The sequence below is a fragment of the Chiloscyllium punctatum genome, chromosome 23 (assembly GCF_047496795.1).
Source record: "Chiloscyllium punctatum isolate Juve2018m chromosome 23, sChiPun1.3, whole genome shotgun sequence".
Classification (NCBI taxonomy): domain Eukaryota; kingdom Metazoa; phylum Chordata; class Chondrichthyes; order Orectolobiformes; family Hemiscylliidae; genus Chiloscyllium; species Chiloscyllium punctatum.
The window spans coordinates 84,932,398-84,944,933 of record NC_092761.1 but is presented as its reverse complement, the minus strand read 5'-3'; the positions used below and the strand labels follow the sequence as shown (position 1 = coordinate 84,944,933).

Sequence of the window (12,536 nt, the reverse complement as noted above, 5' to 3'; positions counted from 1 at the left end):
GCATTTGGTATGTTTGCCTTTATTGGTCAGTGCATTGAGTACAGGAGTTGGGAGGTCATGTTACAGCTGTATGGGACATTGGTTAAGCCACTCTTGGAATACTACACGCAATTCTGGTCTCCCTCCTACAGAAAAGATGTTGTGAAACTTAAAATGGTTCAGAAAAGATTTACAAGGATGTTGCCAGGATTGAAGGATTTGAGTGATAAGGAGAAGCTGAATAGATTGCGGTTGTTTTCCCCCTGCACCATCGGAGGCTGAGGGGTGACCTTATAGAGGTTTATAAAATCATGAGGGACATGGTGAGGGTAAATAAACAAGGTCTTTTCCCCAAAGAGTCCAGAACTAGAGGGCATAGATTCAGAGTGAGAGGGGAAAGATTTATAAGGGGGTCAATGGGCCAACCTTTTCACACAAAGGGTGTTGTGTGTATGAATGAGCTATTAGGGAAAGTAGTGGGGGCTGGTAAAATTACAACATTTGAGAGGCATCTGCATGGAGTCATGACCAGGAAAGGTTTAGACAGATATGGGCCAAATGCTGGCAAATGGGAGTAGGCTAATTTAGGATATATCTGGTAGGCATGGATGAGTTGAACCGAAGGGTCTGTTTCCGTACCGTACGTGTCTATGACTCTAACCATTCTTCCGTTTTCATGAGCCCAGGAATTTCCAAGCCATTGTAGGTTATGCACCATATTGCAACTTCTCTAATAGGTATTGAAACTGTGGTAACTTTAAAGTGAGATGGCCTCTGTTACTTGAATCCAGTTAATTCTCATAAGCGACAGCGTAATGAAACAACATGCAGTCCCTGATTATGAATATCCAATTTACAGAGGTTTCTACTTACAAATGCAATCACATATAGGGGTGTGTAATATTAATTTTAAAGATCCGACTCACAAACGTTTCCTCATACTTAAGGTCAGATATTTTATATTGTCCTGCATTGTGCTCAGAAACCATTCGCAGCCTAGGGATTGCCTGTATAGTATCACACCCCAATATGGAGGAACAATAAGGAAGCTTCATTCACAAAAGTTTCAAAACGTGGAATGAGGAAAGGCCATTCAGCCCAACAAGTCAAATGTTTACACAAACCACTTGCCATCTTATTTGTGGTTTCTTATCATATCCTCAAAATGACTCCCAATAATCCATTAAGTGCAAAATTAGAATATTACCCACCCCTACTTAGCAACCTTTCAACCTTAGACCTTTGTTTCAAATATATACCAGTATTGCAGACGTTGCAATAACGATGCTCCATTTCCTTTCCTATGTAGATCTTGCTGAAGGTCTTAGTCAAGTTCAGAGTAATTATTTCTACTCTGATCCTCAGTGGCTTTAAAGATTCTTCGATATCCTCCAGGTTCTTCAATATCCTCCTGGTTTCAGAATGCTATTTTAATTAATTACAAGAAAATTGCAATCTTTAGTCATTCCCCACATTTTCCATGTTATTCTCTTCCATAATATTGGAATTCTCAGTCAAACTGTGGCCCTGCTCTTTGGCACAGGAATGGTTCAGGTTCTCCCAGTACAAATGGAGTGAGGACAGGTAGTTTTTCTCTATTTCTTTTGCCTCATGCATGTCCTTGGCACTGCCTGGTGGCATCTGTACCTCAAATGTCTTGTCAAACTTGGTGTAATCAACTCGGAATGCACCTTTCTCTAAGAGGATGCAAGACTCAAACCGGTGGCCCCAGAGGATCTCATCTTCTTTATAGGAAGTCCTCGCTTGGCAGGTCATTCCTGTAAATGAACAAAAATAAAGGGCAACTCATCAGTCATTGTCTTAGTTCTTTCATTTGTACATTTTACAGAGAAGTGTTGCTTGATTAAATATGTAGATAGGAGATCATAAGAAGCACCAGACCGTAAGTAATAGGAGCCAAAGCCAGCCATTGAGCCTGCTTCACTGTTCAATGAGAATCGTGACCGATCTGACCACTTTCAACTCCACTCTCTTACCTTTTCCCTATATCTTTTGATTCCCTTACTGAGTAAAATTCTGTCTGTTCTGTTTCAGCCTTGACTATACTAACCTCCCAGTTTTATCAACCCTCTGCAGTAAAGAATCTACAGATTCACTACGCTCTGTGAGAAGAAATTCCTCTGCGCTTCTGTCTTATAGACTGCCCATCCATTCCTGAGAGCATGAGAAACTGGAGCAAGAGTAAGCCATCTAAACCCCTCAGCTTGCTCTGCCATTTAATAAGATGATGGCAGCTTTTCTCCATCGATTCTGTTTTCTCTCTGTATTCCTAAATCCATTAGTTCAATCAGTGTCAAATATCTATCGATCTTAGTCTGAAGTATGTTTAACATCATAGATTTCTAGGATAGAGAATTCCTAAGATCCACAACCCTTGAAGTAAAGAATGTTCTCACCTCACCTCTAAACAGTCAATCACCTATCCTGAGAATATGACTCCTATAACTGAACATTCCAGCCAGAGAAATCAATCTCTCATACCAAGAAGTTTGTACTTTCAATTAGTTCATCTCTCAATGTTCTAAATCTCCAGAGAATATTGAGGCAGCATCCAAGGAGCAGGAGAATCCAGACTCTCCTGCTCCTCAGGTGTTGCCTGACCTGCTGTGCTTCTCCAGCACCACATTCTCGACTCTGATCTTCAACATCTGCAGTCCTCACTTTTTCCAGAAAATGTTGAACATTGTTCCACATTGTGGTGCATTTAAGAGGTTATGATAGGATGCAACTAACCTGTGGATTCCACTATGCCTTCCAGGATTACAATAATTTCAAACTGTTCCCTCTTCATTGACTCAGCACACATTACCCAGAATGGACTGTTCTCATTGATGATGTGGCTAATGGTCTGGGGTTCTACCAGGAACAGGCGGTCTTTCCCTGTGTCGTAGCCAAGGTTGATTTCTGTTTGATCTAGAGGTATGAATTCACCTTCCTTTGTTTGTCTAGATTTGATGAGTTTGGCCCTCAGTTTTGCATCAACCATGTGGCTTTCCCTCAGGTCACCAATTCTAAACATCAAGCAAAGTTCATCATCCCTGTGCGATATCACTGCATATTTACTAAACTTCAGAGTCTCGGCTCGCTTCTTGGGGCGAGAGATCTTCACAAACACACAGCCCACCATCATGGCATCAATCATCGAACCAACGACGCATTGAGCTATGAGTAAAATGACACCTTCTGCACAATTCGATGTTACCATGCGAGACCCATAGCCAATTGTCCTTTGACTTTCAATTGATAACAGTAAGGCAGAAATGAAGCCATCCACATTTTCTAAGCAAGGTTTCCAATCAGTTTCACCGACATGGTTAATATCACCTCTAATGTATGCATCCAGGAAGTACAAAAACCCAAAAGTCACCCAAGTCAAAAGATAACACATCATGAAGACAAAGAGAAACCAGCGGTACTTCAAATCTACTACAGTAGTGAAAATGTCAAAAAGGAACTTGTGCTTCTCTTCGATGTGTCCAAGATTGACTTGGCATTTCCCATCTTTCATCACATAACGCTGTCGCTTCTGCTGATATGGAAACATGAACTGGTGTTGGTTGTCATTCATCAGTTTACACCTTTGCTTTGGAGATCCGGGGTAAGATAAGACGCTTTTTGCTGAAACACGTAAATTCCGAGAATTGTTTGGAAGATTGGGTAAGCTGCCAGCATGCCTTGGGTACCACGTCTTGGAATTAACGTCTTGCAAATTTGAGCCCCTGTAATATATCCGACGGTGCCTGGAATGCTCATCCACATTGATGGCCACACTTAGTTTCTGCTTGGGGTTTGTGGTGGGGGCAGCTGGTGAGGAGTTTGTGTCTGGACCGAAATCTAAATACAGAGATGATGTATCATTTGTTGTTTGTGTCTCACGATTGTCTCTGCCAGCCAATGGTTTGAGGTTTGACATAATACTTGTTCTTCCAGACGATGAAGAATCTCTATGTTGTGGAGATTTTGGAATCTCTCCCAATGTTTCTATCAACTTGGTTTCTGGCTATAAAGGAAAAGAAAATTATTGAAATATGCTTAACAATGATCTTTCCCTAAGCATTTCCATCTACAGTAATAAAATACATTTAAGGAAATTCTGACTTTGGGTGACAGATCCCTCCAATTGTTTTCAATGGAGACTGGAGATTTTTACAAAGGCTGCAAGCTTTGATCATGTATTGCCAGTTCAACCCTCCTACCCAAAGACAAAATTAACTTCTGCTGTCCTAGAATATGAGGGCAAATCGCAATGCTCATATCAAGACCACTTAACTCAATACAGACAGCTGCTTCCAGATGGGCTCCTCCTACTCTAAGACGTTGTGTGGATAAACCTATCCAGGCATCAGAGGGATTTGTTAATTTCAATTGGACATTAGAGTCCACTAAATGAATTACTTGTCATAGTTTAATGCCTGTAAGGTAAATTTCTCTATGCTCTCTGTGTTGGAATCAAGAATCATTGCTTAAAAATGTGTTGCTGGAAAACTATCCGCTACTTTAGTTATCCCCTTTCCAATCCACATAAAGTTGTAGGACTAGTCTTGCCCTTGTGCCAAACTGGAAATCTTTTAAGACTCAAGCAAGCTAATTATGATCAGTCCCGATCTTCTCTCTTCTTTTTCACTTCATTCCGTTTTCAATTATGGGTCTTTTCACATTAGTAAAATGCTGGGGAATCACTCAAACTAGTTCACTTTTTGGTTTCAATTTCATAACCTGAACACTAAGCACAAATAAGGTCAACATGGACGTAACAGCAGTGATTATCCAAACTTCTGACAACTATGTATTTGTGTCTGGATTTGATTGAAAGTGCAGTCTGTAAAGCTCAATGCTATACCTTGCCGTATCTACTCTTGATTCTAAGGTTCACAAATTCAAGCGATTAATTTTAATTTACCAACATTACTAGGGATGAAACAATCCTGGACAGTGGAACAAAATGGGTGGTAATGAATCAAAATATAACCCTTCATTTTTTTCTATGCACTTTAACTGAAAGGAAACATGGGACTAATGTAGAATGGTCTGCTATCACCTGTTTGGAAGTTAATAGCCCAAGATCAATTTCATAGTCGAAAAGTGTGGCACTGGAAAAGCACAGCTTATGCCTGAAATGTCAACTCTCCTGCCCCTTTGGATGCTCCCAGACCGGCTGTGCTTTTCCAGCACCACACTTTTCGACTCTGATCTCCAGCATCTGCAATCCTTGCTTTCTACAAGATCAATTTTGTCTCCATCACATGAAGGGGAGAGGCATACCAGCAGTAACTTACAACATATTAGACAAAGAGGTTTCTTTCTCTCTGTTTCTCCTTAAAGGTGCTGATTTTAATGAGAGCTAGCCATGAGTACCCACTAAATATTTACCTAACCTGATGTCCCTGGCGCCTTCTGTTCTCGCTGACAAGAATGACCCGCTCCTGATAATACACCCATTCTCCCTGCAGTGGTTGGCAGACAGTTATTGAGAGCCACACCTTGCTGTTAATGCAAAGTATTGATCCTGTATCTACATGAGTTTCCTCCAGGTACTACGGTTTCTTCCCACAATCCAAAGATGTGCAGGTTAGGTGGATTGGCAATGCTAAATTGCCCCCAAGTGTCCAGGGATGTGACGGTTAGGTGGATTAGCCATGGCAAATGTGGCGTTACAGGAATAGGGTGGGGGATGGTGTGGGTATGGATGGGTTGGTGCAGATTCAATGGGTCAAACGGCCTCTATCTGCATTAAAGGGATTTTATGATTCTAAGGTTTTAACATCTGCCTAAAAAGAGGAGGTCTGAACTTTCTCATTGGCACTAGTATCACACCATACAATGTCTTTATCCAACAGGTCTTCTTGTGGGGAGGTGGGCTTTTATTCAAAACTAGTGAGCCTTTCATTTTTGGTCTGTTTTTAATTACTCAAGTTAGAGGTTAGGCAATGACATAGTGGTATTATCGCTAGATGATTAATCCAGAGACCCAGGTAACGTTCTGGGAACCTTGATTTAAATCCCACTGCAGTAGACAGTGGAATTTGAATTCAATAATAATCTGGAAATAAAAGTCTAATGATAACTATTAATCCATTGCAGATTGTCAGGAATAAACCATCTAGTTCACTCATACCCTGTAGGGAAGGAAATCTGCCATCTTTACTTGATCTGGCCTACATGTGACTCCAGACCCACAGCAATGTGGTTTTCTCTCAACTGCCCTTTGGGCAACTAGGGATGGGCAATAAATGCCAGTCTCACCAACAATGCCCTAAACCCATGAAAGAAAGAAAAATAGTTCAAGTCACAATTTGGGATGGCTTTGCTTGGAGATTTATATATCTCTCTTGGCCAGTCTGAACAACAAAAACATTTTCTCCTTTAGCTCCAGTAATTTCAGTACCTTTACTTACCTTTACTGAAAACGTTCCATATTGACCTGAGTCCATTGGAATCCTTGGGAGATATGCCAACAAGTGTTTGCCTTTCGGAGTTTGGGCAGGAGGTATTGAGTAGCGAAGCCTTTTCTGCTCCTTGCAGTTTGTTGGTGCAGCACTGATACGATGATATGTGTGGATCTCATTGTTCCTGTACAGGTCCATGCTAGAACTCACAGTGGTGGTTTTCATGGCTATTACTTACGATAGGGTACAAAGCAGAGTGTTACTTCCCGAAGATCTGTCCTAAAGAAGAATCTATCATTCTTATACTAAAGGCAACTATTTTAATTTACCTTTTCTTTCCCCATTGGCTTAAGTATGTGTTTTCTTTACAAATATATGTATTGCATGATCACAGGAAAATTTGGCCAGCCGTGTTCCTAATAATTGTAAAGAATCATCTTCTTAAAGAATAATCTTTTAAAGACCAGCTCTTCTTTCCTCATTGGCCTCTACAAAGTTATTGTTGCTAAGCCTTTCTGGACAACTGCACAGGGCCTCCTCTTAATGTGAGTAATCTGGAATTCACTGTTGTTCCCTTCCCTGTACCAAATAAAAGGGATATCTACCAGGAAAACCGTGTCATCCCGACATCCATTCAGACTGTGGGAGAACTCTCTTGAAATAGAATTGTTTAATAAATTTATCACATTTTCTTTTTGCCATGGGAAGGTCCTGGTCTCTGTTTGGTGTCAGTCCTCAGATTGATGTACTGAACCTACCAGGTCATGGATATCAGGCTTGGGCCTATATGTGCAGTATTCCATAGGTGCTACTCAAATAAGTCTCTTTAAATTTCTATCTTCTTACAAATGATTCATCGACAACACTTGGACAACTAATGGGTTCTTAGCACTTTATTCTATCATTCTTTAAATTCCACAAAGCTCTACAAGATTTCATGTCAAAGACAGATAAACAAGAGGGGTAAATTGTGGAACAAATGGATAAATTCATCTCAAAGGTTTTCAGCATGTTTTGTGATATTAACAAATCAACTGCTTAATAATGGCCTTTATTGGTAGCGCATTATTGATCCTTGCCATTTGGAATGACACAGTGGCTCAGTGGTTAACACTGCTGCCTCATAGCGCCAGGGACCTGGGTTTGATTCCACCCTCAGGTGACTATGGAGTTTGCACATTCTCTCCGTGTCTGTGTGGTTTCCTCCGGGTGCTCTGGTTTCCTTCCACAGTCCAATGATGCGCCGATTAGGTGGATTGGCCATGGGGAGTGCAGCGTTACAGGGATAGGATAGGGTCAGGGGGTGGGTCTGGGTGGGAAGCTCTTCTGAGGATCAGTGATAACTCAATGGGCTGAATGGCTTGCTTCTACACTGTAGGAATTCTATGATTTCAAAAAGTGTTTAATGTTTATGCTGAAACGAAGACCTGGAATTAAAACATGAATCAGATTTTTCCATTAAGATTTCTTTTGGTGTGGAGCACTGCACTTTGCATTTTATTATCTTTCTTATGTATACAGGATGCACTCCTGTATCTGTCACACCTACCTCCTATGATTTGGTGCACCACATACCACGACTGGCAAGAGGTTGCAATCACAATGTGACAAGTTTACATAGGTAGATTTCATTATAAATATGGACACAAAAGTTTAAGACAGAAATATATAAATAAAGATAAACAACATGAGTTAAATGTGTCCTGAAATACATTTATGTGCCCTAATACAATTATTTCCCACTATAACTTGAATTGACCTGACCATGACTGTCATAGATCAAAGTAACACCAACAAAAATTAATAACCGTTTTATCTATTTAATTTCTTAAGTGATAGCCATTCCTTTCAATTACCTTTTTAAACGTTGTAGCCAATTATTTTAAAAGATGCAGGATTAATATGTGCTATGATGTTCAATGAAAAGCAAAAGACCATTCAACACAGAGATATAGAGTCATGCAGCACAGAAACAGACCCTTCGGTCCAACCAGTCCATGCTGATTGTGATCCCAAACTAAGCTAGTTCCACCTGCCTGCTCCTGGCTAACTATCCATCCAAACCTTTCTTATTCATGTACTTATCCAAATGTCTTTAAAAAGTTGTAATTGTACCCACCTACCTCATTGACTAAGATTCTCCTCCTCTGATTAATATCTCTTTACGTGGCTCAAAGTCATACTTCCTTTCATAGAATGTTTTAGCTTAAAGGCGCTACATAAATGTGATTTGTTGTAACAGTGGAAAACATTGAATATGACTGTTTGAAACTCGTCCATGATTTAGTTTAACTCAGGTACAAAACCTTCCAAAACTAGTCAGGTTACTGCCACCATTCAGACTCGGGCTGTAGTAATGTTGCTTGACCACATCAAGTTCTTGTCAATTCCTGAAATGACATGCTGGTTAGTTGGCAACAGAAATTTCTCATTCAGCCTCAAATAATATAAACAGTTACATGTTTATGTTCAGATTATGAAACGTTATGCAATCAGAAAATTTAACTTAAGCTGACAGTGAAAGCGATTTTCTGTTTATTCTCATCTGGAACTAGTGGCAGTACCTTTCTTTCCTGATCATTTTTCAAAGTGAAAATTCTGCTCCCAGAAATGGATCACTTTCCAATTCTGACACTTACTGCAGCTCTAAACACTCCCAGATCAATTGAAGCAGTGTCAGAGGACAGCTGCCCCGACAGCTCATGGCCATACAAAATAAAAACATGAAGAGACCATTTGGCCCCTCAAACTGCTTCCCCATTCAAGGGCACCATGACTGATCCAAATTTCCGCATGTCCACTTTCCTGTGTTTTCCCCATAACCTTTGATTCCCTTACTGATCAAGAATCTCTCTTAGTTTGAAATATATAAAAGGTCTCTGCCCAAACCACAGAACAACATCTCACCTCTTGTCACCATATGACTCATGTTTTCCAGTTTCAATTCCGCAATGTGATCTACTCCGGTCAGGTGATTTATTCCAATCTGATTGAGACCAACTTTAAGGAAACTAGGTTTCTAAGAGATTTTACTGCAGATCATTGTTAATACAATGATAGACAGCACAATTGTCTCACGGTAATTTGTTTCTCAACAATCCCCACAAATTGTCAACATCACATAGGTGTTATTGAGAAATTTCAGAAAATACCGATTATCGTTTGATTACAAATCCTGATACAGCATGCAAATATCAGAATATTATCTGTACCTTGAGAAGGCTGGTCTGTCACAATGACAGCATCGCCACCTTGAAGCCATAATGTGTGCATTCAAGTCCCACCTACTCTTGAGCTACGTAATAACATCTCTGAACAGCTTGATTAGATAATTGCTCTTCACACTTTTTCACAAAAGCTAGTGGATGAGTAAAAGTGCACTACGTAAAATATTAACTTTCACAAAGAGACACACAAGGTAGATCACGTTCTTTAAATAAAGTACCTGCTGCAGTTCAGTTCAACTCGAAATCCACTACCGTATTTGAACCGTTTCTGGTGTTTCAAGACAAACATGAAAAGACAATTCTTGCAGTCTCCCCCCAGCTTCTCTCCAGAAGGAACCAAGCTGGTCGAAAACACAAAAGAAATCTCAATCCCAGTGTTCAGCCTGATACATGTCCAAAGACAGATTTACTTTTTTTTCTCCCGTGTGGAGTGAAGCCTTTGAGAAGGTGTCGAGAGCTGGAAGCGATGACTGAGGCTCCTTATTAATCTGCCTCAATGTCACGCAGCATTACTTCAAGATAAATTAATCAGAAAGGTTGGACTTGGGAAGAACTCGACAGTGACTTCAGAACAGGCCACTGTCAGAGACTGACAGAGATCTCTTAACCAGCATTATTTCCTCTCAAAGCCATCTTCAAACCCAATGGTCAATGCACATTTAAACCACGCACAACCCTTGGCGAGATGTGGAGTTGCCAGTGTTGGACAGGAGTGGGCAAAGTTAAAAATCGCACAACATCAGGTTATAGTCCAACAGGTTTATTTGGAAGCAGTAGCTTTCAGAGCACTGTTCCTTCATCAGGTAGCTAGCTACAAGATTGCATACCAAAATATTGCAACACAGAAACAGGCCTGATAACCTAATGCCAGTGTTCATTCTCCATCTGAAATCTGCCCACTCACGTTCAACCAAACTCATCAATCTCAATTGTTGGGATCAGTTCCATAGGATACGGATAATCCTTTCTATCCTGTTTGACACTGAGGAACTGGGACATATCATGGATCACTCACTGGTCATTCAAGGTTGGCCTCAGAATTCTTCCAAATCCATCTTCTGTCGACGTAATGTAAGTTTCCATTGGTTGGAGAGCAATCTCAAATCGCGTCTGCGTGGGTGAAGATCCAAATACATCCCATTCATTGCTGGATTAGTGCACTCATAGAAACAATAAAATGAGGAACAGGAGTAGGCCATTCAGCCCTTCAAGCCTTTCGGCTATTCAAAATTATTATGGATGATCACCCAACTCGGGATCCTGATCCCTTTTTTGCCCCATGCCCTTTGATCCCATTAAACTTAATAACCATAACTTCTTCTTGAAAGAATTCAATGTTTGACTTCAACTGCTTTCTGTATTAGTGAATTTCACAGGCTCATGATTCTCTGGGTGAATAAATTTTTCTTCATCTCAGTCCTAAATGGCCAATCCCATATCCTTAGTCAGAGATCCCTGCTTCAAAAAATCCCTACAGCACAGGAGGAGGCCAACTGAGTTTGCACTGACCCTCTGTAGAGCATCCCACCCAGACCCATCCCATTCTTGTAACCTTGCATTTCCAATGGCCAATACACCTAGCCTGCACATCCCTGGATACAATGGGGCAATTTAGCATAGCCAATCCACCTAACCTGCACATCTTCAGACTGTGGTTGGAAACCAGAGCACCTGGAGGAAACCTGCGCAGCCTCTGGGACGATGTGCAAACTCCACACAGACAGTTGCCCAAGACTGGAGTCAAATTTGGGTACCTGGCACTGTGAAGCAGCAGTGCTAACCACTGAGTCACCACACCATCCTGTCTACTCCTCAGTAATCAGGAACATCCTTCCTCCATTAACCTTGACTAATCCAATTAGATTTTTTCAGGTTTTTATGAGATCGCTCCTCAGTCGTCCAAACTGCAGTGAATACAGCCCTGACTGATCAAGTCTCTCTTCATACATCAGTCCCACCATCCCAGGAATCAGTCTGGTCAGGGTCTGAAATCTTGTAAAGGTGAGGCGCCCAGAGAAGCTACAGCAGCCGGTAAGCAAGTGGGAGTATGATTCAACCAGATGGTGCCCTGTCCACCAGTTCTATTAAGTTGAATGAAAAATAACGCAAGAAGTAGCCAAGCCACCAGTGGTGTGTGGGAGGCATTCTGCAGATCAGCCTTGGACTGAAACACCCAAGTAGGGATGAAGTCTCAGCCACTGCGGCCTGGTGCTCGGTGCCCATTTAGCTGATCATAACCCAACATCAACCCCACCCTGTGTCACCTCAAAACCCATCCCAACAAGAATCGTCCAATCAGGAATCACTCAGTGAGGCTCTGTCTGCCTACAACTCATGGACCTGCATTGATCAAAAGAGCCAAGGTGGAGAACAGGATTGGGAGGCTGTTGTGCCTGCAGAGCTCCGAATTTTCCAGGCCCACATCCCAAAACATTGAGCCCCAGCATCCACCAGATAAAGAAGACGTTTCTATTGTCCCTCAGTATCAAACCCACTGTGACACGTCCTGCTCGCCCCGACTCCGCCCCACCCCCCATCCTTTCCAAACCCCTACGCCATCAAGGTTCTGATGGGAAAAGCCAGTCAGAAATGAGATTGCCACAACTATTTGTAGTCTAATTGGCTGTGTTTTGGATAATCCTGCTGTGGAGAAATGGTCCTACATTACTACTGCTGGTTATTGTCCAGGACACTGAGGAAGACGTGTGTATAACAGAGGCTGCAATAGGAAAATCTTCAGTCAGGGATATACTGTGAGTAGAAATGACCTGGAACAACACTGGGTCAACTACATTCATGATGTCACTAAAGGTTAATCCCTGTTATTGAGCTAATTGGATCATATTAGACTATTAGCCACTGATGTTAAAAAGATCCTGTCTCACATATTTGCTGTGGACATGACATCTGCAATAAACTGAAT

The 12,536-nt window shown here is 41.4% G+C and overlaps 1 protein-coding gene across 8 annotated transcripts; it reads right to left on the bottom strand.

Annotated features, from left to right (window-relative positions):
* Positions 1–817: 817 nt before the first annotated feature.
* On the bottom strand, positions 818–10,088 carry LOC140494199 (G protein-activated inward rectifier potassium channel 3-like). 8 transcript variants are annotated; one of them, XM_072593345.1, is made up of 4 exons: positions 9,599–10,088; positions 6,396–6,619; positions 2,734–4,000; positions 818–1,757 (listed from the first exon to the last, which is right to left on the bottom strand). In XM_072593345.1, exons 1-4 carry the CDS (start codon positions 9,657–9,659, stop codon positions 1,438–1,440), a joined length of 1,872 nt encoding a protein of 623 aa, XP_072449446.1. In that variant the 5' UTR covers positions 9,660–10,088; the 3' UTR covers positions 818–1,437. The 8 variants fall into 8 exon arrangements, with proteins under 8 accessions (XP_072449446.1, XP_072449449.1, XP_072449448.1 ...); XM_072593348.1 differs by having other exon boundaries at positions 6,396–8,776; positions 9,832–10,088; XM_072593347.1 differs by having other exon boundaries at positions 9,832–10,088.
* Positions 10,089–12,536: the final 2,448 nt, after the last annotated feature.